Consider the following 16,885-nt stretch of genomic DNA (forward strand, 5'->3'; position numbering starts at 1 on the left):
GGCACTGGCTGTACCTCTAAGTGTCTTATTCCTTTACGTCCCTAGAATACCTAGGGAAGTGTCAACAGACCTGAGTTTGAAACCTCTTGAAGGCAGGAAGCACACAGAGCTTGGACTGTGCCAGAAATGACTGTCACTGCGTCCCTTTACAGGGTGGCCTGCTCTGGTAACCCCCAACTCATCTATACCAAGGTAGCAGGTATGGTGTCCAGTATTCTCAATCTAGTCAGACAGCCATTAAAAATAACCTAGGAAATCCACTAGTCCCCTCCCTACAGCTAAATTAAGATAAGGCACCCTACCACTACCAATTTGGCTTCTGACCACAGTATTGATATTTATACACCTGTTTGTACTCTCTCAAACACTGTTACAGGCAGGGCAAACCCTATAGCTAATCGAAACCCTTCTACGCTCATCCTGTACACCTTCTCTTCTATCCTCCAACCCGCCCCTGTGTCTCTGGGGGAACTTGTACTTAGCTAACTTTTAAGTTATCCTGGTTACCTAAGTGTTCATGGTATGTCTCTTGGAAACCCAAATTTTGGTAGAATTTCAGACATAAAGCAGAAAGTTAGCTTGAAAGTTCCCAAATCACATTATAAAATGCAGTCATCTGCTGGTAAAGCCGGATCTTCTAAAAACTGCACTTGGAATTTTCTGGGGTTAAAAGAAAGAAGAAAAAACCCCACAGATTTTATATTTATTTTATAATGAAAAAGAATCTGGAAATATTGTTTGCAATGGCTTCCTTATTCTTTGTTCTCTTTCTGCAAAATTAAGAAAGAAATTTAAGGCCCTGGCCATTAGTTCAATTGGTCAGAGCATTATCCTAATATGCCAAGGTTGTGGGTTCAATCCCCAGTCAGGGCACAAACAAGAATCAACCAATGAATGTATAAATAAATGGAACAACAAATCAATGTTTCCCTCTCTCTAAAATCAATCAATAAAACGAATTTAAAAAGCACATTAAACTTTAGTTGTGGAAAGTAAAACATATGCAACAAACAAAGGGCTGACATTTGAAGCACGGCTCTGAAAGCACTTTCTGTATCATCTCACTCAACGGAGTGGCCAGGTCCAGACAAGAACCCAGGGAATCTGGGCTCAGGTATTTCTAGTCTTGCACAAAAATCTCAGAAACTAAAAATACTAATAAGTGTCCTCCTACTTCTGCTATAGTTCATATTTAGAAACTCAGAATATTAGTTATTAGAACTGGGGGAGACAAATAAAAGTCATATCATCACTTGATTAACAATATCTTATCTACATTATCGCAAGTAATACAACAATCCTACCAGGTATTACTAGTAGCAGCCACGAACCTGAGGCCCAGATAGGTCAAATGGCCCAATGTCACATAGCTCAGAAGTGACAAAGTTGGGACTCATACTCTGAAAGTCTGATGTCAAACCTCTGCTCTGAATAGCTACACTAATTATGTAAGAGCCAGGAAAGTTGGGCGGCCTGCTCCTGAATTCATACCCTAATTCAAATCTATTATGCTTTCAGAAAAAAGAATGGTATAAAGACATAGGCTTTATTATGGCATATGGCTGGTGTGGCTCAGTGGACTGAGTGCCGGACTGTAAACCAAAGGGTCATCAGTTCAATTCCCAGTCTAGGGCACACACCTAGGTTGCGGGCCAGGTCCCCTGGGGGGCGGGAGGGGGCAGCGGCGTATGAGAGGCAACCACACATTGATGTTTCTCTCCTTCTCTTTCTCCCTCTCTGAAAATTATTAAAGTTAAAAAAAAAACACATAGGCTTTAAAGTCATATAGATCTGGATCTGAATTCTCCATTATCAATTACATCTATCTGAGCAAAATTACTATGCCCTTGTGACTCTTAGTATTAGTATCCTCAACTGAATTATGAAAATAACATCAAATTCACAGAGTACTTGTAAGGATCTAAAATAAGTTAATATAAAGAGCAGTCGGCAGAGAAGTTGGTACTTAATATATGTTCAGTAAAAGTGATTTCCTGTGTATCTATCTGCCTTTCCTTTCTAAATCGCTCTACAACTATACAACTCTATGTGATTTTCGTGTTTCTCAGGTAAATAATAGTTCCATTCAGGCGAGCAAAAGCTTGAGTATTCCCCCAAACAGAGAGGCAACTTCAGTAAAACACCTGGGTCTTGCACCTGGGGAGACAGGCAATGTAACTCAAGAAATCTCTAGCCCTGAAACCAAATTCCTAATCTCAAGTATTCTCCAATGTTATAAGAACTCAAAGTTCCACAGGAAGATTCTTGTTTCAAAGATAAACTTCAAAGTTATCTGAAAATAAAGAATTACTCATGAATTAAAGCTGAAATACAAAAGGACTATTTAAATTGGGAAATAAACTTCTGGAGAAATCATCAATATTTTGAAAGGATTGTGGTAAAATACTGATAACTCAGGTCCAGAGAAGACAGAGTGAGTAACTAATACACACGTCGGAACCTCCTGGTGTGTTTCTGTCTTCAGAGAACAGAGGAGAGAGTATCTTCAGATCTGCATTCCCCTCCACAGAGGAATTCTGCCTCTCTTGTTGTTAATATCTAGACGCTCAAAACACTGAGAAACCCAATGGGGCTATTTTGAAACCTACTATGGCCACAAATTCCCCAATTTATCTGACTGCTCCCTAAGTGCAGAACTATTTCTCATTTCTCTCTCTCGCTTTCCTATAACATAGCTGTTTACTCAGAGCACATGTCTGGCAAATGCTTGCTGAATTGAAATTCAACAGTTAGCTTCAAACATTGTATTTCAGAGCTCTCCTACTTGCCCAGTGGTACTTTAGAAAAATCAGCGCTGTTTACCAATGGACTCTAAGGCAGAGTAAAAAATGCTGAATAATTCTTCAATCCTGTGCAAAATACCACCAAAGGACACAATACAAACACCACCAGAATCCAAAGTAGAAAACGTCTTGCTTTTCAGAAGCTGTGCAGAGCAACCCCAAAACTGTTTTTATCCACTTCAAGTAAAACAACAATGACCTGCCGTCTGAAAGCACTTGCATCATTCTTAGCCTCTAACCTCTAGTTTCAAAGAACATCCTACCTTAAACGGTATGTAAACTCAGACCTGGAAGAGATCACGGAAGGCACACAATAAAGGGCTGCTGAACGAGAGCTGTTACCACGGCTGTATTCTACAGCAGAGGCATGTGAGAAGTACCAGAGGAACAGGGAGGGAATGGCTGCGTGTGCCAGAGGACCTCAGGATGAGAGCAGCATTTCTGAAGAATGAGCTTGCCACATAGTGAAGGGGGCAGGAGGACATTTCAGGCAGAGGTAACAGATGCAAAGGAAGGGGCACCAACAGAGTATTCAGAGGAGAAACTGTTTGGTACGCCCGAAGAACATGGTATATGTGAGGTAATGGCACAAGAATCTCCAAAAGTAAACTAGTTCAGACTTTAAAGGGTCCTAAAAAATATCTTAGCACTTGGACTGGATCCTCCAGGAAATAAGTATGTGTGCAGTCAGACCAGATCACAGCTTAGAGACATGCCATGCCAACTGGAATTAAACCACAACTAACTGGAAGCAAAAGAACCAAATAATGCTTGACCCTCCCCCTAAAGAAAACAAGGAACTCTTAAGGGCTTGGTAAAACTCGCACACATGCACGTACTTCCCAGGGATATCCTAAGTTCAGTAGAAACCAACATCAACTTTAGACAGCAAGCTGGCAACCATCAAAAGCATGGTCCAAAACCGCACCAATATTTAACGAAACCAAGTTCTAAGAGGGCCGACACTTGTCCACAATCCTATAGTAATCAATGGCAGAGTTAGGACAAAATGCTAGTCCAGGGTACTTCCTAGCACCCCACAAGTCTAGGTTGTTCCTTTCCCTCGTGCACAGAAAGTCTCTGAAGGGCAGGGCAGCCAAGGAGAACAAAGCAAAAGTGAGGGTGTGAGATGACGAATAGTATGAATACTAGAACCAGGCTTACACGTTGCGAGCACTACATAAATTCTCACCATCATTTATGATCATCTCTCTGAAGAATCACATAATCGTTGGTGGTTCACAGCAACCCCCACTGCAGCTTTTCATATGATTCGAAAGTAGGCAAAGACCAAGAGCTGTAAACATGTGGTGATGTTTCTACCTTTGGGGGGAGGGCTCTTGGAGTCCTCCATAGACAGCTTCAGTTGCTGTATGAACTCGCCGCCATACACACTTCTTTCTTGCCAGATGTTCAGCAATCTTTCTAAAGGTTTTTTACAGCCTTCATCTGCCTCTCTGCCCAGAAAAGATGAAAAGATATATATAAGCTTAAGATTTTTTGGTTTTGATTAGGACAGATGTACTTTTAAAAAAAATCAACAACTGACTAGATGGTTTACACATTTAAAAACATAAGGAGGAGTAAAGTATATATTGTGATAAGTGGATACCCAAAACTTGACCAGAAACTACATTCTTCCTGCAGGGGAATGAGAAAAATTATATGATAAAAGTAATCTGTGTCTTTTATCCCCTTTGAAAGATGGGGCAAATTGAGCAAAAAGCCAATGACTGATTTTTACAGATGGAATCATCAAAAACTGATACTATCGTGACAGCTTGCTTTTTAAGATGACGTTAATCAAGCCCTGACTGGTGCGGCTCAGTGGATTGGGCGTCCCCCCACAAACCAAAAGGTCACCGATTCTGGGTTGCGGGACAGGTCCCCTGTTGGAGGCGTGCAATAAGCAACTGATCGATGTTTCTCTCCCTCTCTTTCTCCCTGCCTTCCCCTTGATCTAAAAATAAATAACATTTTTTTAAATAAAAAAGATGACAATTGAAATCTAGTGCCAGACATTCTGCTGAAAGCTAATGGGGAACCAAAACTTTTAAGGAGGGAAAAAAATATATTAAAAAAACACAAATGTTTGAAATGGGGAATAAACTCACTACAACTCATCAATGCAAACACACCAATACCTCCACATCTATAAATACAATTACACACAAATATATGCCAAGACTGATCTCAACTTTAAATTAACCACTTCATAATTATCTTAATTCTGGGCTAGGTCTGTAGTCCATGTTCACCCAAAGGTGTCTAATAGATAATCTTAGAACATAGTGAGCATAATACGGTCCTTAGTAATTTAGGCAGCTTTCTCCTGACATGCTACGCCCCTAAACAGACAGTTTTTCAATAAGGTGACTATAACTCGCACTTACCTAAAATGTCAGACAGCGAAAGTGGGAAAGTGGGGAAGACTTTCTGAAAGGAAAACAAAGTCCCTCACCGTACACTTGTTACTACATATTTTTCTGGTTTGCAGACCTGTCTGGATGTCAATGATCTTGCACTGAATGACTCAAACAAGAAGGATATCCTGACGTCTTAGTATCTAAGTCGGTATCTTTAATGGGAACTTCAAGAAGGAATCATCCCAAATCAACTGAAATGGGAATTTCATTCACTCTCAGCCTTGACGGCACTTTTCCCTCAAACTTACATTAACACTCAGGGTGATGTAAGCTTTCAGCCTGATCTGGTCAGGCTGTATTACTTATGAACTGTTACTGGCAAATTTCACCAACTTGGGGTTAAAGTACTAAACCAGGGTACATACAAATTAATTTGTTATTGTTGTTAAACTTTTTTCTTTTAGTCAGAGGTGAGGATAAAAGAAAAAAATTCCATAAATAGTTTATAAAACTTAAAAGGTATGAACTAAATATTTGATGTTTATGACAAAACACTTCTACTCCATCTTCAAAATATATCTAGAAACAAATTACTTCTCACCTGTTCCTCTGCGATCAAGCCGGTCCAAGCCTCTACCGTCTCCTGCCTGATCACTACAATACAGCCTCATTAATGGTATCCCTGCTTCCACTCTTACCCTTCTATAAGCTATTATGGAGCTTAAAAAATATAATTCTAGCTGTTGTGTTAAGGCAGATCACGTTATTCTTGCTCAAAATTTCCAATGGTTCTTTTCTCCCTTGGAATAAAGGTTAAGGTCCTTATAAATCCTAGAAAGCCCACTATTTCTCAGGCCTCACCTTCTCCCCAGTCCCCAACAACAGCTACCCTGACTCTCCTGCTTCAGGGCCTCTGCACTTAAATTCACTTTGCCTGGAACCATTCCCCGAGTCCCAGGTGATGCCTGGCTCATTTGCTCTCCCCCTGTAGGCAGGAAATTACCCACACAGCACTTTTCCAGTGAGTCCTTCCCTAATGTCCCTATTTCAAAGTACACTCCCTACTTAATTCTTCTCCATACAATACATCTGATATGCTAATATAGTTTACTTGTTTACACTCTCTCCATTTGTGTGTGTGTATGTTTTAACTTTACTGCTTTTTCAGAGAGGGAGGAAGGGGGGAGCAAAAGAAACATCGATTTGTTGGTCCTCTTATTTATGCATTCATTGGTTGATTCTTGTACGGTGCCCTGACCAGGGATGGAACCTGCAATCTCGTATCAGACAACACTCTAACCAACTGAGCTACCCGACCAGGGCTCTTACACTCTTTCCATTTGAATGAAAAAGGCAGGGATCTGTCTCCCCCCTCACCCCACTGCTATCCACTCTAGAACAATAAATACCTAATTGTAACCTTTTAAAAAAGGTTTTAGATAGTTTTTGGTAAGTCACACAATTAGTTAACCTAAAGCAATCATCTTACTACATCAAGGTCATTCATGCCAGACTCCAAATAAGCACTCACCTACTCATTCTATGAAGTTTATGAAATACTGTGCTTGGAATCCACAGTTAGGCCTACGTCCTGCCCTCAAGGGTTTGTCTGACCCAGTAGCCTTTCCATTCCCTACCTGGGATAGCATGAGCGAGAGAGAGGAAGTCCTGAGGAGAAATTACGTATGATCCAGTCCTTTCTACTCAGGACTTGCTCTCTCTCGCTCATGCTATCACCTCTCCTTGAAATGGAACCCCCCTCCCCCGCCCTAAGTAAAACAAGGTGAAGAGGGAGAAGTTGTGTGTGATTCGGGTGGCTTAAGTATCTGGGGAGTATGTAGAAATAGCAGAAGAATCTGGAGGGATCAAGTGGGACTAGATTATCGAGGGTCTTGAATGCCATATAAAGCATGTGGCCTTTCTCCTGAAGGCAAAGAGGAGTACGGGTAATTAGCTGGTTGGTACTTTTAACACAGAATCTGTTCTCTGCAAAGTCTCCTTTCACTTAGAAGAAAGAGAAACCTTAATTAAAACAACCAATTCTTACCTAGGATTTAGTTAAAAGGGAAGGGAGGGGCACAACACATACCCACCCACCCATCCCTGGGGATATTTGGGATTCAAGACTTTTAAGACTGATTTAAGTACAGTTTCTGCCACTTTACAACCTAAAGACACTTTCAATAGGCTTCCACCACTAAAGGCTAAATCCCAAAGGGGGCCCTGGTATACTTGGTGAATGTAATTAACCAGGACAGGCTAATTCTTTGAGAACTACAGTAAATCAAGGTTTTGCCAGATAAGTTTCAAAGTTACAGATACAGCAGTCAAAAAATTATTTTACTGATGAGGTTTTGCCATAAGTAGCTACAAAAAACTGAATGTCACTTTGGCACCTAGAACTGAATACAACTAAAGCAATAAAGTAGTTTTATAACAGAGTTATCTTTTCAGGTTGCATTTCAATTTTGTTCTAAATTGAAAAATCTTTAAGTGAAAAAACACCAAAGAACTGTTACCACTAATCAGTGAAAAAACTGGAAGGTGATAATTATATACATAACTTATTATGTAGAACACAACTTAGTATGTACTTTATTCTAATTATAAATTTAATCTTTGCAAAATTGATCTTTTTGGTAAAAAGTGTGTATTATACACACACAGGATTGCTGCCTTTCCTTCCTTTGCAGTTTTAATGGCACTTCCTTAGTATGACCACTGTAATTTCTGTGTTTCTGTCTTATCCCGTGTACAGTAGACATATGGTAGCTTACTAAGGGCAAGAATTGTAAGTACCCCTAACACTTCCAACAGCACTTCATGTACAGCTGGGGCACAAATGTTCCCTCTGCAAGCGTGCAGACGAGACTTAACAGCAAACCTGACACTGCTACCCATAGGAAGGCCTGCTTACAAGGTTGGCCCTTGGTGATGAGCACCTGGGAACCTGGGTTTCAGGAGGGTTCCTGCCTCTTCCTAACCAATTAGGGTGGTTTACTGAGCCCAAATTGTTTGTGCAAATAATATGGTTTATGCTAAACACTTCTTTCTTTCTGAAAATTTGGCAGAGGATGCCTGTAGCCAACCCCAATAAAAATCCTGGGCGCTGAGTCTCTAATGAGCTTCCCAGGTACATGTATCACATGTGCTGCCATTACTCAATGCAGGGGGAATTAAGTATATCTTGTGTGACTCCACTCATGGCACACACCAAAAAATATTTTTTGCTGATCTGACAAAAAAACAGGTATAATTTCCGATTCATTCACACTGGACGGCTATTGCATTGGCTGTCAACATTTTTAAATTTGACAATCTAAGGGAAAAGAGGCCAGTGCCCCTGGCTAAATAGTCAGATATTGCATATTTCAAAAATTCTTGCCCTGGCTGGTGTGGCTCAGTTGGTTGGAGCATCATCCCAGAACCGAAGGGTTGCAGGTCTGACCCCTGGTTCAGGTGCAAAAGATCCCCCCAAGTCTGGGTATGTATGGGAGGCAACCAATCAATGCTTCTGTCTCGCATCCATGTTTCCCTGTCTCTGCCTTCCTCTCTCTAAAAGCAATGAAAAAAATGTCCTTGGGCGAGGATAAAAAAAATCCCTCGAGCACACCGGTTGAGAACTGCCGCTCCACAGCGGAGGGACTCCTGGAAGCTTATACCCAGGCTCCTCTGGATTTCATCTCCACATCTTTCCCTGGACCGACTTTATTTTGTGCCCTTTCACTGTAAGGACTCACAACCATGGGCACAACTACACACTCACTGAGTCCTGTGAGTCCTTCTAGCCAGCCACCACCCTAACGTTGGCCTTTGGGACCTGGGACACAACGGCAGATAAATAAGGCAGATAAATAAGCATATGACGCTAACTCCAATTTGTCTCAGGAATTAATTTCCTACTGAGCTCAGACAACAGGCATACCTCGGAAATATTGTGGTTTTGGTTCCAGACCACAGCAAGGCAAGTATCTCAGTAAAGCAAGTTGTATTCTTTTTGCTGGTGGAGGGTCTTGCCTTCCACTTGTAAAGAACACAACATCTGTGAAGTGCAATAATGTGAAGCACAATAAACAGGGTGTGCTATATTTTACCCCTCTGCACTGCCCCCTGGAATATCCACCAGCCATCACAAACTTAACATGGCCAAAGCAAAACTCTTGATTTCCTCCACCATACCTTTTCCCTAAATCTCATCTCAGTAAAGGGCACCACTGGCCATCCACTTACATCAAAAGCCAAAAAATAATCTTTGATTTCTCTTTTTCCCTCACTACCACCTCCCACTCAACTCCCATAAATCCTATCAGTTTATGTGGTGGTGGTGGTGGTGGCAGTGGGGGAGATGGAGCAAATCTATCCACAAAATAAACATTCAATAAACAGAAGCTATTATCTTCTCACTGCTTCTGAGTCCTAGCCAATGACATCTCTAGACTGTATTAGAGCAATATCCTCCAAACTAATGTCCCTGCCCCTCCCTTGGCCCTAATAATCCATTCTCCAAACCTAGCCAGAGGGATCTTTTAACAATGTGACGGCATGAATATATCATTCTCCTGCTTAAAACCCTTCATGACTGAGACCCCAAAACCCTCTCTCCCAACACTGACAAGGCGCATGTGACTGACATCTGCCCACTTCTCTGATATTAGCTGGGTGCCACTCTCCCCTTTGCTCAGTGTGTTCTACCCTTACTGGCCTCCATCCTGATCCTCTTAACCCGCCAAGATGATTCCTGCCGGACATTCCTACTTCATGTGATGACCTCAGATGTCATTTCCTCAGAGGGGCCTTCCTTCGCCACACTAGAAGAAATCCCACTCTAGAATGCCACTCCATTTTATTGTATCTACACTCTCACTCTCTGAAAGTGTCTTGTTCACTTATTTCTCCTTGTCTGTCTTATGCATGGCTGCTCCCTACTGTCTGGATCAGTTCTTGGCACACAGAAGGCACTCAAATACAACTGAACGAAAAGTAAGGTGCAAAACCATCTTCAAACTGATGAAAGTCTGAAGAAAACAAGAAGGCATTTGTGTGGAAAACCAGTTCAAAATCTAGCTGCTTGAACCGCTATTCAAATGAAATCTATCCTATGATCTTGGCGGCTTTCTCTGACTTGAAAAGTTCGGTTTGGCGATTTTTTGGAGTGGGGCGTGGCTGACGGAAGAGGTAGGCAATTATCATAAAGAGATTCCTAATAAACTTTGGTCAGTATTAATAGGTCAGCTATTTTTGTTCATCAACTGGCCACATGAAACCCATAGAGAGAGCGCTTCTTACTGCTGGTAAGGGACATCAGGCCTGAAGTGGAGGGGCTGGTCTTTCTGTTCTAACAATGGTGGGCGGAGGGGGCTTGGAAACATGGGGATCCCAAAAATAATTAGGACCTTAAGAAAACTAGAAGAATGAAAAAAATAATTAAGTTAGGGTTATTTTTTAAATTTTATTTTTTAGTTAAAAAGGTCCAGGTTTATTTTTCCAACAATGCCACAGAATCTGCCAAAACCTTTTTATACTCCTTCTAGATAGGTTTTAAAATGCTACCAAGTAGAAAAGAAACTTTTCAATCCTGGTACTGCCCATACCCCTTCTTCTTGCCCTTTTCTGGATTTGGGGCACCTAACGGTTATTGTTTGATTTTTAAATAAAAATCTTATACCTATTAACCCTACAGAAAACTATTTTAGTCAATTTCCTATACCCTAAATTAACTTACAAATTCATCAAATATTTACTGAACAACTCTCTGTGCCAGGGCAGATCAGAATGTTGCCCAGCTCCTGGGACACCACTGGGGATCCCCATCAAGGCTGCAGAAAAGGTGTCCCCGAAGCCACATGGCCCAGCAGCTCTGTGCCAGACACTTCAGCAGGTGCTTGGGATACAGCAAAGAACAAAAAAAGAAATGGTCTTTTTCATCACAGAGTTTATAATTTAGTATATTCCCATAAAGGAGCAAAGACCTTGGATCAGTCACTGTACTATGTATATTCAAATACACTGTTTTACTTTAGCCTCACAACTCTAATTAGGAAACTCAGGCTCAAAATGCTAAGCATTAGATATAAAGCCGCTCAGTGTTGGAGGCAGAGCTACAGCCAATGACTAAGAAACTGAACTGACCACCTCAAAACAAAAAAAATGACTGGCTTCAGAATCATGGATCCAGAGACCGTTTTGATAGTTGCTAGATTTGGGGGGTAGGGGGGGGGGAATGGGTGAAGAGGTGAGGGGATTAAGGAGTACAAATCAGTAGTTACAGAATCGCCACAGGGATGTAAAGTACAGTATAGGAAAGGGAGCCAAAGAACTTATAGGCAGGCGTGACCCATGGGCATGAACAATGGTGAGGGGATTGCCTGAGGAGTGGGGGGTGCTGGGAGCAGGGGGGGCAAAGGGGGAAAAAATGAGGACAAACTGTAACAGCATAATCAATAAAATATAATTTTTTAAAAAGGCTGTCTGCAGTTTCAAATAGCTACTCTAGTAGTTTGTTCTAAGCTGACCCTCTGTTATAAGGAGACAGCATTTATTCAAGTTCATAACACATTCTGCTTCTTCAGTGTCCATGTTCACCCACGAGCAAGCCAGCAATGTAGTGGACAAACAAAAGTCTTTTTTTGTACCTCCAAAAGCTAGATGTCATTTGTTTCTTTTGGGTTTCCCATTTTATTCCTTCAACCGTTTCAAATCTTTTATGGAATGCCAGACTTACTTTTTACATTTTAGACCTTCCACTTGCACTTCAGACCCTAGAACAATTTTTATTTAAACCAGTAGTCTCCTCTGTGCCCTCCCCAATTTCCTTTTGTAAAGATGTTTATTTTTGTATGTTTACTTAGTAATATTCTAATGAAAAATAGTTCTTCTCTGCTCTCCCTGGGCAACTAACTTGTGTCTACAGAAAAGCAAGTTGTTTTTAAATGAACAAGTGATTTATACAACTTTTACTCAGGTGGATGTTTTCTGATGTGCGTTTCGGTGTGCTCTGCACTCCAGTCCCGTCAGACCACACGACAGTGGCAGAGACTCCGTATGACACAGCCAGAGCAAATATCTCCTTCCCACACTAGTGAGTATCTTTGCGCTTACAGAAATAACCACTATTTCTAGTAAACCAGACATCTAGACATCCAGAAGGAAGTAAAAATAAAGGCATAAGCAACACATTTTTTTGCTAATAAGGTTTTGTTACTGGAAAATTCCCTTGTACTATTTGACTTTGTTTTTTTAGACCATAAGCTAATGAGACAATTCAGCCAAACCAAGAAAAATAGCATATTGAAGAAATTAATTCAATAAATTACTACATTAAATTACTACATCTAGGGAAAAAGATGTGTTTCAAGTGCTACACTAAATCACTGTAAAGCATCAAAATGTTTACATGTCTAAGGTAATTTTTAAGGGACCAGCAAAACATAAAACTGTAATTTAGCCTTTGCATCACTCTGTAAAGCACATCTCTAATAAGTACGTACAAGTGGTCAATTTCCAAAAGTTACCTTGGAAAAGGAAAAAACAAAAAGGAGGAAAGGTAATGTATTTAAAAACGAAACAAAACAAAACAAGAGACAACATACCTGGCAACATGAGAAAAAGCATCCACAAGGACAGATTCAAATTCTCTAGTGAACTCAGGTCCTTTCCTTTTACTGTTTTGGATGACATCATTTGCTAAGTACAGAAAAGTAAGCTTTCTATTTGATTTGGCTGGAAAAAAAAAAAAGAAGATAATTTAACTTACACCAAGGAAATTCGCAATTCACAATTCTTTTGCCCAAAGCTACTCCTAAAAAATATTAAGACAAGCATTATCTACTTGAAATCAAGGGTGCTATATGTATGAAAAACAACCTAAAGGTCTGAGAATTCCATTTTTGTAAAAAGCAAAGTGAGAACAGGCCATCTTCATTTCTTTGTTATTTTAATCAGGATAATTAGCAGTAAAATGAAGACAATGTAAAGAAAACTCCTATAGGGTAAGCAGTCAATATTCTCCAGAAGACGTGTTAAAACCAAGGTTTTCACTTATTCTATTGCAAAAATGAACTTTTCTAACTCCCAATTAATTGTCAAATACTGCAGAATGAACAACTGAGTTAGGTTCTTGTAATTTATGCTCTTAGACTGAGAATTTCCCTTTGAACATTCTAATAACATCATCAGTCAATTACATCAACTCTACAATCCAGAGGAATCTCTAGGTGCAGCAACGGATATTTATCTCAAATACAGATACACATTAATGCTACATTATAAATGAAAATTTACACATCTGAAATCTGGATATGCAAAATTATGGCTCCCACAAAAACCATAATTCTTCTCTCTTATACATACTAAATGCAGAATTTCCTATTACTCTATATGGTATCATATATTAAACCATAAAAACCTCATGCAATATATGAGTTACAGTTGCTTGGGGGAACATTACTGAATTTCCTGGCTTCTATGCACATAACTTTTCAACCATAAAGTTACATCATTACAATTTTTGGTTCCAGTTTTCTTTTAAAAGGAATAAATAAAAACACAATCAGACAGTTCAAAATATCTGAAAATCTCAAGCAAGACCTATGTCAACCTCTACACACACGCAGTCCGTACTGCATTTTTCTCAGAAACCACATACTACTTCTGAAATGCACACGACATGTATAAATTCGGATACGGTGGGCATAAGATGTGACTTTTTTTTTTACGATTTTATTTTATTTATTTTTAGACAGAGGGGAAGGGAGGGAGAAAGAAAGGGAGAGGAACATCAGTGTGTGCTTGTCTCTCATGTGTCCCCTACTGGGGACCTGGCCTGCAACCCAGGCATGTGTCCCGACTGGGGATTGAACCAGCCACCCTTTGGTTCGCAGGCCAGCACTAAATCCACTGAGCCACACCAGCCAGGGCAGATCTGACTGACACTTTTAAATGATTAAAAAATTTTAAAAATTTTTTAAAGCATATTTATGGCTTAAATTGGTGACTTAAAGTGCTCCAAAAAGTTAAATATGGATATACTGAATTGTATTAACCTTCTGGCAATAACCTAACTTTGATGGCCGTCTGATGAGAATATTGAAAACCTGGAGCTGTGCTGCTACAAAGGTATGATTACGGCAAAAGTCTTTAAAAAAAGCAAACCTTCTTCTGGGATGTTGCAGCAAGTAAAACTACCCAGTCTATAATGCCATGGACTGAAATCCATATTATAAAACGCCATGGACAGTCCAGAAAGACCTGATACATTTTTCAGTATTACAAATATGACAGCTAAGAGGCCAGAGAGCCAAGGTTTTCAATATCTGCAGTGCCAATTAATTTGCATCATCCTTAAACTTGGCGATGGGGGCTTATTTAAGATAAAACTTTGTCCCTCCACATCCAGCATCCTGAACAGACAACCTAAGCACTATGTGTGTAAATATGATACAACAAAGCCCTAGAGCACCTGAACGAACCATCGTAACATATACAACACACACGCCGTCTACTCCAGCCCCAAGTGACAGCTCACTGACTCAGATGTCCTTCCAATGACAAAATGGATCTTTTCACACTCTACCTATGCCCGTTCCAAACTGGATGAGATAGTTGAGCAAGGTTTAAATAACTAGTTGACCAATAATTTTTACTTGTTCGGCTGGTTTTGACAACTAGAAAAGTAAGTTTGGAAATAAGGATTACTGATTTGCTTTCAAGCCAAGATACAAAAACATTAGTAACAAATATTCAGCTAATATTGAGTATTTTATACCAAATTGAACCATAAAGGGGAAAAGTTCCTAGGAAATAGAAAGAAAAATAATACAACAGCATTAGAAGTGGTATTTGAGCACGGAAAATAATTTTTTAAAAGTCTGGTAAATATTCTGAAGGCAACTCAGAGATAGTCTGTGAACATCTTAGGGAAAATGACCACAGACAGAAATGTACACTTCTAACAAGGTGAGCTAGAACCTACGGGGCGGGTCAATTTGAACATCAGGGCACAAAATCTTCTCCACTTTAGTGTGGGGGCACTTGCAATTCACCAGGGAAGCTGTATGCTGGTATTGGGTAGAGCATCCTCCAGCTCTGCACTGTCCAACATGGTAGCCCCTAGCAACATGAGTGAACACTTGAATTGTGGCTAGCAAAATTCAGTAATTAAATTTTTTATTGTATGTATTTAAAACTTGTATTCCTTAGTCACACATTTCAAGTGCTCAATAGCCACTGGTGGCAAGTGGCTACCTGGTTGGACAGCATGGATGTAAAATATTTTTAGCATCACAGGAAGTTGTATTAGTGCTGTTTAGTCAAAATGTCAGAGACCATAATTTAACTCCTAACCTATTTTTTTAAACTGTAACAGACACCATGCTCAAAACAGTAGGTGTTACAAAGAAACAAGAGGCCTAGTTTCTCCCTCAAAACACAACCTAATGAAAAAGACATAACTAGCAAGAATAACATACAGTACATAGTCCCTCAGTATTATCCATGGGGGGAATTGTTTCTAAGGCCCTCCCCTCCCCAAACCCTGTGTGAATACCCAAAGCCTAAGAGGCTCAAGTCCCTGTATAAACTGATATATAGTATTTGCATATCCTAAGCAAATCCTCCCATATCTTTTCAATCATCTCAGGATTACATGTATTACCTAATACAATGTAAACACGATGTAAATAGTTGTTATACTGCATTGTTTCAGGAATGACAAGAAAAAAAAAGTATGCACATGTTCAGTACAGATGCAACCATTCTAGGCCTAACTACACAAGAGATCATGTCAGCAACAACGTAACCTTTTCTCTGGAATATTTTCAATCCACAGTCGGATACAGAACCTATGGATACAAAGGACCAACTGTACATGCTGACTGGGTGTGGAATGGGATGCAGTGATTAATTTTAATGAACAAAAACACTACATATTAGGTTGGAAGGTTATGATCACCTCCCCTTACTGAGTGCAATGAGGTACTAGGTACTTGTAAGCCCAAGTTTTGGTGTCAGAGAGCTCCGGGCTCCTGCCCCAGCTGTGTGCCTCTAAACTAAGCACTTGATCTCTCTCTGTATCTTTATCTTCTCATCTGTTGAATGGGGATTAATAATCCGGGCCCACTTACAACATAACTTTCCATATGCGATTTGGAGTAAACGAGTTTTATAGATGAATGCACTCTGTAAACTTTTTTTTCTGTGCTTTTGTGTTTGAAACTCAAGTAGAGTAAGGTGGGGAACCAAGAAGCCTCCACAAATGTGATATTTGAGATGGACTCTGATCTGTCTCAGATCCTACTAGATAGGATCCTACAGAGGCGATTCACATTTTGTTTACAGCTCAGATGTTGGAAATATCTGAATGGTGCGGTGGGGGATGTGAAGAAGGCTCTGGGAGCTCTAGACTCTACCCCCCAATTGCCCAGAAGACCAAAGGGACCCATGATATTTGGGAGTCTCTGCTAAAGGGCTAAACTGGGTCTCCTGAAAGAATTCCAAATTTTGGGGTCTGTCATCCTGATGCAGTCCAAGCCTCATCAGCTATAATGCCTTAAAAATACCATTTAGCCACTTCAGTTTCCTCATCTAGAAAACAGGGTGGAATCCCTACCTCGCACATTACAGTAGAGAACACAACTGAAGTGGATTCCTGTGCTCTGAAGAGCCTACCACACAAACAGGCTGCCCAAAACAGCTCAAAGCGTCACACCCTCAGCTTCT

At 40.3% G+C, this 16,885-nt stretch overlaps 1 protein-coding gene across 2 annotated transcripts in view; it reads right to left on the reverse strand.

The window, feature by feature from the left end:
• The window catches only part of RPRD1B (regulation of nuclear pre-mRNA domain containing 1B), a 51,504-nt gene that overhangs the window by 32,647 nt on the left and 1,972 nt on the right, over window positions 1–16,885 (reverse strand). For both annotated transcript variants that reach the window (XM_045832776.1, XM_045832775.1), the window contains exons 2-3: window positions 12,760–12,889; window positions 4,128–4,261 (exon numbers count right to left, since the gene is read on the reverse strand). In XM_045832776.1, coding sequence (XP_045688732.1) covers window positions 4,128–4,261; window positions 12,760–12,889 — 264 coding nt within the window. The remainder of the gene's footprint in view (window positions 1–4,127; window positions 4,262–12,759; window positions 12,890–16,885) is intronic.

The sequence above is a fragment of the Phyllostomus hastatus genome, unplaced genomic scaffold (genome assembly GCF_019186645.2).
Source record: "Phyllostomus hastatus isolate PE091 unplaced genomic scaffold, TTU_PhHast_1.1 phas_contig_17, whole genome shotgun sequence".
In the NCBI taxonomy this organism is placed as follows: Eukaryota; Metazoa; Chordata; class Mammalia; order Chiroptera; family Phyllostomidae; genus Phyllostomus; species Phyllostomus hastatus.